The 15,039-nt window shown below is 45.4% G+C and overlaps 1 protein-coding gene across 1 annotated transcript in view; it reads left to right on the forward strand.

The window, feature by feature from the left end:
- The first annotated feature begins 6,658 nt into the window (after positions 1 to 6,658).
- RETREG1 (reticulophagy regulator 1) overlaps positions 6,659 to 15,039 on the forward strand; it is a 125,280-nt gene continuing 116,899 nt past the window's right edge. Inside the window, exon 1 of the mRNA XM_044779472.2 lies at positions 6,659 to 7,113. Within this exon, the coding sequence (XP_044635407.1) occupies positions 6,800 to 7,113 (314 nt within the window). The 5' untranslated portion in view covers positions 6,659 to 6,799. The remainder of the gene's footprint in view (positions 7,114 to 15,039) is intronic.

A 15,039-nucleotide genomic window follows, 5' to 3' on the forward strand; every position in this document is an offset into this window, starting at 1 on the left:
GAGAAACCATCAATTTTCAGTGAATTGGACTACAAGCAAATATACTGAACTGTGAACAATATTAAATATAATCTTAAAATTCCTTTGATGGTTCAGAAGGCATTTGAGTCTTGTAAAGCTTAAGGGTCCCCATGGACACCCCTGGCTGTGCAGTAAACATCTGGCTGTGCCCCTCTGTGCATGGTCTAAGAGGATACAAGTGACACAGTCTGACTGCATGTTCTCAGCAGGGCCTGGGCCACTGTCCCAGCCTAAACGGTTGCTGGGTTTTGCGCCTAATTTCTAATGAGCTAAAATTAGTAAGTGACCAGCCAAATAGACACTTTGAAGGGAGGTCTGTGGGATGTAACTCTCATAGCTATTCCATTGTACTCCACTAATCTAATTTTAGCTTAGAGAATACCCCTTGAGACTGGAGGCCTGATTTTGAGACCTGGATTTCAAGATAACCACATTACAGTTTTGCTTTGATGATGGAAGTCAAGACGGAATTCGTGAGACCTCAGAAGACTGTGTTTTGAGTCTATCACTTCCTTGGTAAAAGCAAACAAACAACAAAGAAGCTCACAAACTTCAGGAACTCTCCACCGCTCACAGGATTGTGTCTATACTTGGCGACTGCTACTCAAAACTGTCCTCCGTCAGATCTGTTTATCCAAAAGTCTCATCACATTCTCTCTTTGCACAGTCAGGGGGATCTGGCCAGTGCATGTGAACTCCTCTCAGCCTTGCCTTCTGCCGGGTTCTCTCTGCCAAGGCCATTCCCTCTGCCTGGCTCGGTCTCTTGTCTGGGTCCCCTGCTGCTCTCTGAGCCGCAGACCCCTGTATCCAACTGCCTAAGTGACGTTTCCAAAGATGACCCAAACCTACCCCTCCTCCTCTCCACTCTCTTAGTGAATGACAAGGAAAAAGTCCCTTCTGGTGGTGTCTCTGCCAGCTCTATTTCATCCATTGTCTAGAGACACCTTTCCAAAACAGAAACCAGGCCACTTGACATGCCCCCTGAAAGCCCACCAACCAGCCCCAAGCTCAAAGCCCTCAGCAGCACATGGGAGGAAGCCCTTTTGAGCAACCGTCTGCCCATCCCACCCTGTTCTCCAGCTCAGAACAGCTCACGGTTTCCTCCGGCAGCCAGGCTGGCTTCTCTCCCGCCTCCAGGCCGTGCATCTCAAGCTTCCCCAACCCCTTCACCTGGCCCCCTTCTCCAAGTTCCTTGTCCCTTGTTCATGACCTGAGTACCACGAGGGAAATGAGCAGTCCTGGTTGTCTTACTATAAGCCCATGATCAGCCTTTAATGAATGTTTAATGATCAGTGAATGAAGAAATAATGAATGAACGATACAAAAGTGCATTGAGACAGAACCAGGACCATAAAGAAAAAAAAAAAGACGAGGCTGCAGACTAGGATATTGGTTTGCAATCTCGGGAGTTCCCCCTGGTGAAATCTGAAACTGGCCCCAGAATGTTCAGGGCAAGGAGAGACCAAAGACAGAGGCAGACCACTCCAGATTAGCAGGTAGCAGGTTAATAAGCAAGGGAACTTACAGCTTGTCTTGGGTGGTTGCAAGAGGAGTACATCTCTGCACCCACCTGCCAGAGTCTTATTCTTTTTTTTTTTAAAGATTGACACCTGAGCTAACAACTGTTGCCAATCTTTTTTTTTCCCCTGCTTTATTTCCCAACTGCCCCCCCCCCCCCCCCCCCCCCCCCGGTATATAGTTGTATATCTTAGTTGCAGGTCCTTCTAGTTGTGGGATGTGGGATGCCGCCTCAACGTGGCCTGACGAGCGGTGCCATGTCTGCGTCCAGGATCAGAACCTTGGGCCGCCGCAGTGGAGCGCGCGAACTTAACCACTCGGCCATGGAGCCGGCCCCAGCCAGAGTCTTAAGAGTTTGCACAGAGGCCTTAACGAGGTTCAGTCATGTATACCGTCCAGATGGTCTCAACACCACATTCTCTCAAGGCTGCGTCCTTAAAACAGCTTCTACTATGGGAATGGTGGGCAGACCGTACATTTCAAGGAGGGGAGTAGGTGAGGACCCTCCGATCGCCTAAGTCCAGCTCGTGGGTCAATCTGTGGTCATCTCCTCTTGGTGACCTCCTCCAACACAGGACCAGAACAGTGGCTAGTCTGCTGATTTGGGTGTAACTGCCAGCATGGTTGGAAGGGTTTGGAAGTTAATGTCCTGCAGTCATCCTTGCTGATTATGTGTGTGTGTTGATATACGTGCCTGTGGATTGAGCATGTGTGTGTATGTTGATATGTGTGCCTGTGGATAGACAGATAGTACCTTTTCAGGATATACATTTGTTGTAGAGTGACCTCAGTTCTCTTTAATTAACCATTTTTAAGAGCTCTTTTGTATATTATTGTATATTTGTATATACAAATATTGTATTTACACTACATATATAATACACTACATAACACATATGTAAATAACACATACAATACATAATACACTACATACATAATAATATATTATTATTACAATAGTAATAACAATAGTATATTATTGTATTTTGTATATTTTGTGTATTAAAAGAGCTCTTTCATATATTAATAGGGAGTGATACCTAAACTGGGTACCCAAGCCGGTATATGGATGGCCACCATCTTGATGTGGGCATGTTCATTTCTGGTAAGCAGCTCCCTTCTGGAATGCTTGTCAAACGTAGACTATTCTAAGTTTGGATATTTCAATTCTTATAAGTACAAAAGACAGTCAACCGAAAACAGAAATAGCCAGTTCCTTTTGTGACCTAGGTCTTGGAATCCAGGCACAATCTTCCTTCCCATTTCCTCCATGTTGCTGTTGTGTGATGCTCCTATTTCTTTCTGCTTAGAGTCAACTATCTAGGTTCTCTTGGCTCAGTGACAAGAAAATTAGGAAAAGTCAGGACAAGAAGTAGAGGATATGGTAAGAACAGGAGGGTAGAATTGCTTTAATAAAATTATCAGCATAAACATATTCTATCTGCAGGACTAATAAACAACACACCATGGACGCATGGCTCCTTTGATTTAAGGAGTCACGGACATACTGTAGGGTTCTAACACGAAACATTTTAGGGGAAACAAAATAATACTGGGGCGCTCCCTTCTCATTCTAAGGCTGAGCTCGATGTTGTCTCTGTGGCCTCCTGGAGTGGGCATTAATTATTCATTATTTCTCTCTCCTATTACAAGCTTTCTAGATACTTTTGGAAGGGAAGGGTGAGTGGCCTCTTTGAAGAGCTCCTATGCGTATTTTGGCTTTCTTTGCCAGAGCTGTGTTATTTTCTAAACTGTCTCTCAGATTCAGTGGCTACAACTGTTTTCTCTCTCTCTCTTTTTTCTTTTTTCCTTTCTGACACACTCCCAGTTTCCTTGTTTTCCCTGGATATATATTGTCAAATCATCTGGCTCATTAGTGTTAATCACTCTGTTTCCAATATACAGACATGCAAAATTCAGAAGAAAATCTTCAACAGCAAGGTTACCCACATTTAGAAATATGCCATCTTCTTGAAACTAGGGGACCAGGTTTATTTTAACCCTCATTAGCACTATTTTTATGTAGCCTTAGCACTGAATAAATTACTCCAGCATCACAAAGATAACTAGACAAAGAAAAAACACCCAGTAGCACCCAGTTATGTGTCTATGCTAGCATCTACTCCTGTAATATTTCTTTGTCAGTAATTATTGGAGGTCATAGGTGGAAAAGACAGATAAGAGCAATTAGCCCAGCTTTTTATGCAAAACAGTTTCGTGTAGCATTTTTTCCACATTACAGTAGTTCCCCCTTATCTGCAAGGGATATGTTCCATGACACCCAGCAGATGCCTGAAACTGCAGATAGTACTGAACCCTATACGTACTGTTTTTTCCTATACATACATTCCTATGATAAAGTTTAACTTATAAATTAGGCACAGTAAGAGATTAACAACAACTAATAATAAAACAGTACAATGATAATATACTGTAATAAAATTTATGTGAATACGGTCTCTCTCGCTCTCAATATCTTATTGTACTGTACTCACCCTTCCTCTTCTTGTGATGATGTGAGATGATACAATGCCAATGAGAGGAGATGAAGTGGGGTGAATGACGTAGGCATCGTGACATTTCATTAGGCTCCTATTGACCTTCTGACCATATCTTAGAAGGAGGATCATTGAGCCATGATGATGCCAATGGTCAGACGTCAGAAGCCGATGATGTTGATGGTTGGGGATCCAACAAAGGGATAATTCACATCCTGGGTGGGACAGAACTGAATGGCATGTGATTTCATCACGCTACTCAGAATAGCACGCAATTTAAAACTTATGAGTTGTTTATTTCTAGAATTTTCCCTTTAATATTTTCAGACCTCGGGTAACTGAAACCACAGAAAGCAAAACCACAGATAAAGGGGGACTACTGTAATTTTAACAGAGAGAAAGAAAAAATTTCACATAGCTATGGGTAGGGAGATTTATCATTAAATAGAGGTAAGTGTTGCAAACCCACATATAGCAACTGAAGTTCGCCTTTTATGAGCCTTGGTTGTCAACAACTTTCAGATCCTGACAATAATAATTAGAATTCAGGGGGAGAAGGAGAACGTGAAGCATCTTGCAAACATGTTTCTGGAAGCACAGCCACACTGGTTTGGACAACAGGGATGTCCTCATCTCCTCTGCCCTGCATTCTCCCCTACAGCCACAGAGTCTAGTGACGAATCTTAGAACATCGCAACCCCTGGGCTGTGTCCAGTGCCACAGAAAGGCCAGATTACACAATAAAGCATCATTTATCTTTCAAAAGCTCTTCCACTAGGGCCAAGAGGGGGAAAGAACACCTAGGAAAATATGGTCTTTCTTTGGTGGAAAAAAAAATACCCGAATTGTTTCCACAGGACTTTTTGACTGCCTCCCTGGCCACTTTCTATCAGAGTGTCAGAAGGACTCGCCTCAAAGGCAAATCAGAAACACCTGAGACCCTGTACTGTCTTCAGGTGAAAAACCAAACTTCCTGCCCCTAGTGGATCATCCAAGGCCCTGGTGATCTGCTGTGAATGTACATAACGAACTGTGCACCTCCACCTGTAACTCCACACCTTCTCTCATGTTCATCTCCCAACAGAAATTATTGCCCCCTCCCCACAAAGCATACTTTATTTCCCTCCTCCTTGCAATTCAGGGCAGATGCCGTCTATCCCAAAATGCCTACTCCACTCCTTCCCTAATTTTGGATGCACGATTTATGGAAAGACTCCTGGCACTGAGTGATTATTTCCATTCCAGCAGTTATCACAGTGGCAATTGGCCCTTCCTTGGACTGTGAGCTTCCTGTGGGTGGAAGCCATATCCACAGAGCTTAGCAAGGTGCTGGGCACATAGGTGCTCAGTAAACATTTGAGTGAACTCCAGGAATACACCCCCTTGAGGGATAACACACATACAGTAAAGTGCACACACCTGCAATGTACAGATCAGTGAATTTTTACATACATATAGACAGAGGTATACACATACATAACGACCACCTGGATGAGCATTACAGAACATTCCCCGGACATTCCCTTGAAACAACAGGCTTTAATTGCTCTGAGAAAGAGACCCACTCACCCTGAGAAAGCAGGCTGGTTACCAGTAGTGAACTCCAAGAGGATAGAAGATGCCCTGATTCATGGCAGGTAGCACCCTCAGGATGGAGGAAGGGGCATTTTATTCCAGAGAAAAGTAAGAACAGGGGGATTAAAGAATAGAACATTTTAAAAAAGCAAATAGTGAAAAGTGAGCATGTACAGTTACGCTTCTTCCCTGCCCCCACACGCAGCCGGGCCAGTGAGGCCAGGTATGGGAGGTCTCAGGATTCCGTCACCCCCTCAGGGCCGCCTTACCCCTGTCCCAATGCCTGCTGTTACATCGAGACCAGAGTGGCTCTGAGGTAACCGCAGTCAAGGCTTGCCAAACCCTGCGTGACACATGCAAAGCAACCGGTCTCTGCAGGGTTCCCCCTCCTCGGCTCCCGCTCACCTGTCCCTCCCACCCACCATCGAGCATTTGTGAGCCCGACGACTCTGCCCACAGGCGGAGAGAGGCCGCGCCTTCGCTCCTCGCTGCGGCCTGGCGTTGCCTCACTCGGAAAACGAGAGGGCCAGGCGCTCCTGAATTGACCCCTAATGTTTTCTTCTTCCTTTCTCAGTCCAACATTTATATCATCCTGTTCTTCCCAGAGTCCTACAGACCTCTGCTATGGTTGTGCAGGCTGTTCCCGCCTGGGCACTGGGCCGAGAGCGGGGCGCCGCTGGGGGCTGAAATCTGCCAGGGGAGGGGCGCCCCTAACGCCCTCTAGGGCGCAGGTTGGGCAAGCGGTGGCCCCGGCTTGAGAAGGCGAAGATGTCTTGCTGATTTTGCCGGTGGCTCCGACTCTCTTTTAGAGGAGTAACCGGGCGGCGGTCCTCCACTTCGCCCTCCCCATCCCCAGCAGCTGGAAGGGAAAAGGAAAGGGTCACGCTCCCTGGGGCCCGGGCGAGGCCAGCCAGGGGCCGGGCGCTCCCTGGGGACGCCGCCCAGCGCGCCCCCACGGCGCGGGGACACCGCCCAGCCCCCCGACGCCCCGCCCCATCCCCGCGCGAACTTGGCCGCACCCATTTCCCCCCGGAGGCGCCCCCGTCGCGGCCAGGCTGACGTCACAAGGCACCCAGCCGCCGGCGCCCCGCGGTGCGCGCCCCGCGCTGGGACCCGCCGCCCTCTCGGCGCCGACACCCGGGCGCGCCCGCGCGCGTGCCCGTCCCCGCCTGGAAGCACCGCTGAAGATGGCGAGCCCGGCGGCCGCGGAGCACGCCGAGGAAGGATGCCCGGCTCAGGCTGCCGGGGAGCAGGCGCCGGCGCCGCCGCCGCCCCAGGCTCCCCCCGAGGAGCAGGAGGAGGAAGCGCAGGAGGAAGCCGCGGCGGTGGCGGCGGTCGCGGGCCGGCAGGTGGAGGAGGCCGCCGGCGGGGTGGCCGCCGCCGTGACCTGGCTGCTGGGGGAGCCGGCGCTGTGGCTGGGCTGCCGCGCCGACGAGCTCCTGAGCTGGAAGAGGCCGCTGCTCAGCCTGCTCGGCTTCGTCGGGGCCAACCTGCTGTTCTGGTGAGAGCTCGGGGTGGTTGGGGACACCCGGAGGGGCAGGTGACCTTGGGGCGCTCGAGGGCAGGTGGAGGGCGCGCCCCGGGCCCGGGATGGGGGTTGCACGTTGGACACTGCAGAGGAAGAAGTGTCAGCCCTGCCCCACTTTCTCGGCCACCTTTCTTGAACAGGTAGACACACTTCAACTTTCCTCCAGACGCGCTTCCCTATGAACAGTTGTCATCCTCGAGGTGTGTATCCAGCCTGGCCTGCGAGGTGGTCGGCTGAGCCGCCTGCACCTGTACCTACAGGTGTGCCAAGCGTGCTCAGAAACTTCGGCCTTTGTTTTCTAAAACTCTCACGTCTTGACCTGCTCGCCCAAAGTAGGCGCACAAAGGGGCTTGAACTTGAATTCGTTCTTGCACCCCCAGCAGGCCTATCTGGACCAGCTGAGGTAGACGGTCAAGACTGCGCCGCCTTCACCAGCCACCTGAGCTGGGCACTGCATGATTTGTTTTTCCGTTCCCTGAAGGGTTGCGTTTACTCTCTTTACTCCCTGATGAGACGACAAGAGGCAAACAGGTGGATTCTGCACATCACCCCGCCACCCAGGTGTGCACAGTGTGGAAAAACAGTCATACTTTTAGGTGAAGTACAGAGAATACACAGGAATGTTCTCTGAAAAGCCCCTGATCAACAGGTTTGTCTCTCCAAAAAGCACCCATCACTGGTGAGGACAAGGGAAGTGTCTGGCTCCTTCACTGAAGGACATGCCCTGTCATCTGTTACCAGTCTGATGGGGGGGCGGAGAAAAGCCTTTGTTTGCAACTGTGCGCTCATAACAGGTGTGACCCACACAGTGCAGAATGAGCAGAGCTTGGGCCAAGAGATACCTTGTTACCCTAGAACATAGATTTCTTAACCTGTAAAGTTAGGAAATAGATGCTCAAAACATTCTCAGCCTGCCATTTTCTAGGTTAACTTGAGCAACATTTTTCTGCATATCTGTGCTAGTCCTGGTTTTCTCTTAAAACAAACTGTATCTTATCAGGGTCCCTGAATGTGACTTTACTTTGGGTCCCTTAGCTGTGAGCACTCCAATAAGGAGGGTATACTATATTATGCTAGATTGGGCAACAGTCCAATAGTCTTAGAGCTGTGTTTCACTGTTTTTACCAATGAGGGACGTGTTTTTAGAATTCTCCTTCTTAATTTTAAATTTTATTTATTTAATGAAATAGCTAATACAACCTCATAGTTCAAAAATTTAAAGGTATGAAAGGCTAAACATTTTGAAAATGTCTTCCCCATGCCTCTCTCTGCCAACCTAGTTTCCTCCCAGAGGCAACCATTGTTTCCGGTATCTTTCTTATGTATCTTTCAGCAAGTGTATTTCAACAAATACACAAAATTCGATGCAAATCATGGAATACTGTCTGGGTTATTCCTCTTCTTACTGTATCTTGCTGATCGCTTCCTTGTTCTTTTTTGGCTGTGTAGAATTCTGTTGTAAGGATGTCACAAGTTATTTAACCGTCTCCTACTGATGGACTAAGGTTGTTTCTAAACTTTTGCAATTTCAGTGTTATAGCTAAAGGCCTTGTATGTACATTATTTTGCATACATGCAACTATTTCCAGGAGTGGAAGTAATGGGTGAGAGGGGATGTGCCATTGTAATTTTGATGGCTATCGCTATTTTATTGCACTTTCTTGGAGTTCTACCAATTTATACTCCTCCCAGCAAGGCCTGTGGCTCCCTGCTTCACTATACCTTTGCCAACAGTATTTTATCAGACTTTTTGATCTTGCAAATCTGATAGGTGAAAAAAGATATCCCAGTATGTTTTTAATTTGTATTTCTCTGAGACTGAACCTTTTTTCTTATCTTCGAGAGACACTGTATCTTTTCTTTGAGTTATCTGTTTATAAATAACCTTTGTCCATTTTTTTAGTTGAGCCATTGATCTTTTCCCTATTGATTTGTTGGAGCTCTTTATATATAAAGAACTTCAGCCTAATTTTTGTAATATGAGTTGCAAACATTTTTTCTATGATGTATTCTTAATAACATCTATTGAAAATAACATTTTTTTGCATAAAATAGTTGAAAGACATATTTTGTATTATTCAGGAGTGATGTCCTCCATCTGTGTTTTTAATGAGTCTGATGGAGAGGCAAACAATGGCCAGGCATTCAATCCACTTACAGCTTTCTGCTTATCTGTTTTATTTCTTTTCCTGTTTGCAGTATCTGCATTCCACACGTGTATTTTCTTTGATGGAAAGATAACAGTCCTGCTTTTTAAATTCTGAATGACTTATTAATTGGAATTTCTCATCCATTAATGTCATTAAAATTTTGATGTTTTTCCCCCTTTGTTGTTTCTGAGGTTAAAACGTTTTTCAAGGACATTAGATTTTCTTTCAGTAGTGTATTTCTTATCAAATGATCTTAAATTATGTGACACTCTAACATTCTGTGTCTCCGGAACTCTAAAGCACTGCGTTTTCTATGAGGAAAACAAAAAGATCTATGTTAGAAATATGAGGAAACCAAATCTTGTCTTAAGCAATAGTGATGATGTTTCCATGTTAATATTATTATTTAATTTTTGTGGAAATTAACTTATTAAACATGTATGTTTTGAATGACTTAGTACCTGGTACCAGCAGTAGCTTTCAGGATTTTGAGTTTGAATTCCAAAGCTCTAACATTTATTACCTGCCATTATCTAAAAGATTATGGTGCTGTGCCCTAAAAGGACAAAAATTGAGACATGAGCATGACAACTATGTGTAATGCAAGGCTTCTGGAAGCAAGTGTGGTGAAAGAGAAAGGATGATTCATTTGGATATGGTTTTTGGAGAGCGGTGGCATTGTGGATGGAAGACTTTGTGGGGTCTTCGTAAGGAGTTCATGCTTGAACCAGACTATGATGGACAGAAGTGGTTTGGGTAGATCTATGGTTAGTAGCATTCCAGCTCTCAGGAATAAAATGAACAAAAGAATAGCATCTTAAAGGTGTACTTAATATTTTGACCAATCCACTGAACTGTTGCGATGGCGCGTGTTGGTAGAGAAAAGTAGTGGGAGATGAGACTGGCTGGGTGTTTTGGAGACACATTTGGGGGCACTGATTGCCTTGAATGTCATACTGTGTGTTTGGACTTGTTTTTTCTGTAAGCAGTGGGGACAAATACCAAATGGCTTGTAAAAGTCCATGAATATTTTAATGCTTAAGTAAACTGTAGTACATTTATTCCTATCATGGAATTCTGTATAGCAATGAAAATAAACGACAGCTATAGGCAACAATATGGATGAGTTTTACTAATGTCATATTGGGCCAAGAAGCACACAATAACGTGTGCAAAATGATTCCGTTTTTAAAAAGTTTTAAAATGTGCAAAACAATATTGGTTAGAGATATACACAGAGGAGATAAGAAAGACATTCTTATCCCTAAAATCAAGAGAGTGGTTGTCCCTGGGAAGACGAGAAGTCTGATCACAGGGGCACATGAAGGTTCTAGGGTACAGGCAGTGTCCCAGTTATTGACTTGGGTGGTGGTTACATGGTGTTCAAGTTATAATTATTTTAAAACTCTGTGTGTGTATTCTTATCTATGATATATTTTATGAAAAATACTAAAATACTAAATAAAGTTAAAAAAAATAGTATTCACTCAGAGCTCAGAGGAGTTTGATAAAACCCAGGCCACATTTAGTGCCTGTCTCAAGAAGCAGGGTTTCCACAACCTGAAATAGATTGGGCAACAGTCCAGTAGTCTTAGGGCTGTGTCTCCCTCATTTTACCAATGAGGGACATGTTTTTAAAACTCTTTTTTCTTAAAAATGTAAAATTTTGTGTATTTTTGAAAATAGCCAATACCACCTCACGGTTCAAAAGTTTAAAGGTACAAAAGGGTAAACAGTTTGAAGATCTCTTTCCCACGCCTGTCCCCACGCAGTTTCCTCCTAGAGGCAATGACACCAGTTTTAAACATAACATAAGAGTGAATCCAGTTAAACAGAAAACAGCCACTTGTTTTTGCTTTTAAAGAATTAACTTTTTGTGGTATAATTTCAATAAAATGCATACACTCTAAAGTGCACGGTCAAATGTATACACTTATGTAACCACAGCAGCAGTCAACGTATAGAACATTCCAGGGGGCTGGCCCGGTGGCACAGCGGTTAAGTTCGCACGTTCTGCTTCGGCGGCCCGGGGTTCGTCGGTCAGATCCTGGGTGCAGACATGGCACTGCTTGGCAAGCCATGCTGTGGTGGGCGTCCCACGTGGAAAGTAGAGGAAGATGGGCATGGATGTTAGCTCAGGGCCAGGCTTCCTCAGCAAAAAGAGGAGGATTGGCAGCGGATGTTAGCTCAGGGCTAATCTTCCTCAAAAAAAAACCAAAAAACATTTTGTTACTCCAAAAGGTTTCAGTACCCATCCCCCAGGGGGGATTGATCTGCTTGCCATCGCTATAGATTAGATTTGTCTTCCTTAAAGTTTCCTGTCAATGGTACCGTAGAATATGATGTCTTTTGTGTCTGGCTTTGTTCACTCAGTATAAAGTTTTGAGATCCATCCCTATCGTGTATGTCGGTTATTGGTTTCTTTTTATTGTCGACTGATGTGCCACTTTAGGGATGCACCACAGTTTGTTTCTCCTTTTGCTAGTTGGTGCTCATTTGGGTGGTTTTCAGGGTTAGCTGTTATGAATGAAGCTATTGAAAAAATTCAGGCACAAACCTTTGTGTGAAATATCTGTTTTTGGTGAGAGGAATGGCAAGCTCGGACCCGTGTTTTGTATGGCCCCGTGGCAGTTGCCTTGGATAGGCCAGGGATGGAGCAAAATGCCCCTCCTCTTAGTCTCCTTGCTGGTCGTAATACATCGTAATGTCTTCCAGTGAAGCCGCCCTCTGGGGGCACACTGCCTCTGCACCTAGAAGCTGCTCTGACGTAGTTTAGTTTTGCCCCTACAGTTGGAGACCATGGTATACAGAAAAGTGTACGCATTGGGCTTTTTCCTCAGAGCATCTGGCATTGCGTGACGAAGTTACCCTCTATTTGTGTAAATGGTAAAACTGCGGGAAAGTGATTTGCCTCAGGTGACTACACAGGGGCACACCTTGCAGGAGACCTTGGGTACTCTGACTTTCGTGGTGTCTCAGGCTGGGCATCTGTGCACCCAGGACCCACTAGAAGCCCTTGGAGCACTGTTTGGAGGTTGCAGGATCTGACCTCCCACTAGGTGTCAAGGCCCCCACTATACCATCCCTGGCGGGTTCCTCCAGCTTGCCTTAGAGCTGTGCCCCTCGAAGAGTGGCCTCTGATGGGCATCATCGGCATCATCGTCGCATCACCTGGCTGCTTGTTAGAAATGCAGACTCATGGGCCCTACCCCACACCTAGTGAACAGGAATCCCTGGAGGTGAGCCCAAACCTCTGGATTTCCTCCAGCTCCCCAGGTGATTTGATGCTCATTCGGGTTTGAGAACCCTTGCGTTTGAGTGTTTGCTGGGCTCATGAGCTTTCTTCTCTATATGGCAGCATTTCCAGGGTTGGACAACTCTAACTAGTACTAACTAGTAAATATCTTCCTTACATGAGTGAAGCCCACCCCTTGGTTATCTCTGCAGCTGCCCAAGATCTGGGCCCCCTCCCCAGAACAGTCCTTTGTCTGTTTCAAGATTCATCCTGTTCTCCGTTCCTGCTGAGTCTTCTTTTCCCCAGCTGAGAAATCCTGGGCTCCTTCCAGTCCCTGTTTTCCTGTATGGTTTCCAGACTCTGTTGGACATACTTCAGTTTATCTGTATTCCCTTGAATGCAGCATTCCTGAGGTGGTCTGACCAGTGTGTACTTTCTTCCCTCCTCCCGGACAGCATCCTTCTGTTCACATAGCCTGAGATAGAATTTCTTTATTCTAATTGACAGGAGCTCCCTTTGATATGCTATCATTGATGACTGTTAAGACTTACATCAAACTATCCCTGTATATATAACTGTGAGGCAGGTTTGGTCCCCTTTTTACACAAGAGAAAACTGAGGCCCATAGAAATTAATTGAATTACCAGAGATGACTTCGACCTGTACTGTTCAATAGGATATTTGCGGTGATGGAGATAGTCTACATTTGTACTGTCTGATCTGGTAGCCAGTCGCCTCTTGTGGCTGTTGAGCATCTTAAATGTGGCTAGTGTGTAGTGTGGAACTATATTTTCAGTTTTATTAAATTTAAGTAGCCACATATGGCTCATGGCTACTGTATTGGATAGCACAGTCCTAAACAATAGTAATGGGGCTGGGTCCTGAAGCCACATCCTCTTTCCACACATTCACTGTTTTTTCCTACTCCATCACTTTAAAAACCAATAGGAGACAATTAGGGCTTACATTTTTCAATATTAGAGAATTATACTTAAATCCAGCATAGGGTGAAAATAATTATGGTGGGAGAGGGTTGCTTCTGCGTTACGAGGGATATTTTTAGCTCACTAGCCAGTCTAGTCTGTGTTCCTCGCCTTGTCTCTGCTCCATCTGGGCAGTCTGCACTATGGAGGACTGTGTGCTTCGTGCCCACATGGTCCTGGGGTAGACCAGAAACCAGCTTGCCTTCCTCTCTGGTTTAGGAGACATAGCTGGTTCAATGGGTTGATTGAAACAGTACACCACAGTTCTAAATTGTATGCCACTGTCTCTAGGGCTTTACGGTTTAGGAATAGTGGCGATCAGTAGGGTTTGGAATAGTCAATGAAAGCTCTGTGCAATTTATTGTATAGACCTAGAAAAGAGGGTGTAATTGTAAAAGTGAGGTTAACGTAGTGAGGACTTTCCATGTAGGACAAACCCAGGCATAAATATGGATGAGCACTGGATGTTGTCAGCATAGGGAGACCCACCTGACTCATGCCGAGGGTACATTCTAGGAAGCAGGGAATATGAATTATTATTCTTGGATAGTTGGCATTAGCACCATCTGGTACATTGTAGATGTTCAGAAAGTTTTGATGGACTGAGCTGGACTGGTGGCTGTTCCCCTAGCCTGCGTAAGGTGGGGATAGTTTGAGAAGGGTCTTGCAAAATGGAAAGGCTTTAGTTCATTTAAGCTAGTTATGGACATTTTTTTATATTCAACATTCAGCAAATGTTTCTTGAGTGGCAGCCTCACACGCTTATTATTAGACACAGTGGCTCTTTGATGCGATCCCACGGAAGGCTGTTCTCTCAGACCTTGTACCTTACCACCAGAAGGACCTAAGACATGGGAGCTGTTTTTACCGGATTAATACTTATTCTAGAAACCCACCAAGTTTTTCTGTCTACTATAATAGCTATAAACCTCATCTTTAGTGATTTTGTGCGATTTTGTGGGTATGCGGTTTGGGTAACAGTTTTACCTCAGCTTCTTTTTGCTCCTCTTTTTTCTTTTTCCCCTGTTGAGCATAAGTGTTTTTAAGCAGGCTGATTGATCTAAAAGAGTACAAATAAATGAGGAGAATCATTATTACTAGCTAACAATGACCAAGACACATTCTGATCCCAGGTGAGAGAAACAGATTAGTAAGCAAATAATTCTAATGCAAGGTTATGCTGCAAGCACTAAATTATCACACATGGGCCAAGAAGAACCAATAGGATTTCCTTAGGCAGCGACTAAGGAGGTATGGGGATTGGAGACAAGACAGGATGAGCAGTGTGTAAAAAGTGGAAGAGAACTAATTCATATTGAGTTGCCATTATATCCTAGGTGCTCAGTGAATTCATGGACGCTTGAACAGGATATGCAGTAGCACTCATAAATATTCACTTAAATAGGTGTAGAGAGAGATGGGGGCAGGGGGTGAGGCTGAGATGGGAGGGGCGGGGATGGGAGAGTGGTTTTATGTGCCGGAGGCATAGCCAGAGTTGAGCTTGAAAGAGAAACATTGGGGCCAATTTATA

The sequence above is a fragment of the Equus asinus genome, chromosome 10 (assembly GCF_041296235.1).
Source record: "Equus asinus isolate D_3611 breed Donkey chromosome 10, EquAss-T2T_v2, whole genome shotgun sequence".
NCBI classification, from domain to species: Eukaryota; Metazoa; Chordata; class Mammalia; order Perissodactyla; family Equidae; genus Equus; species Equus asinus.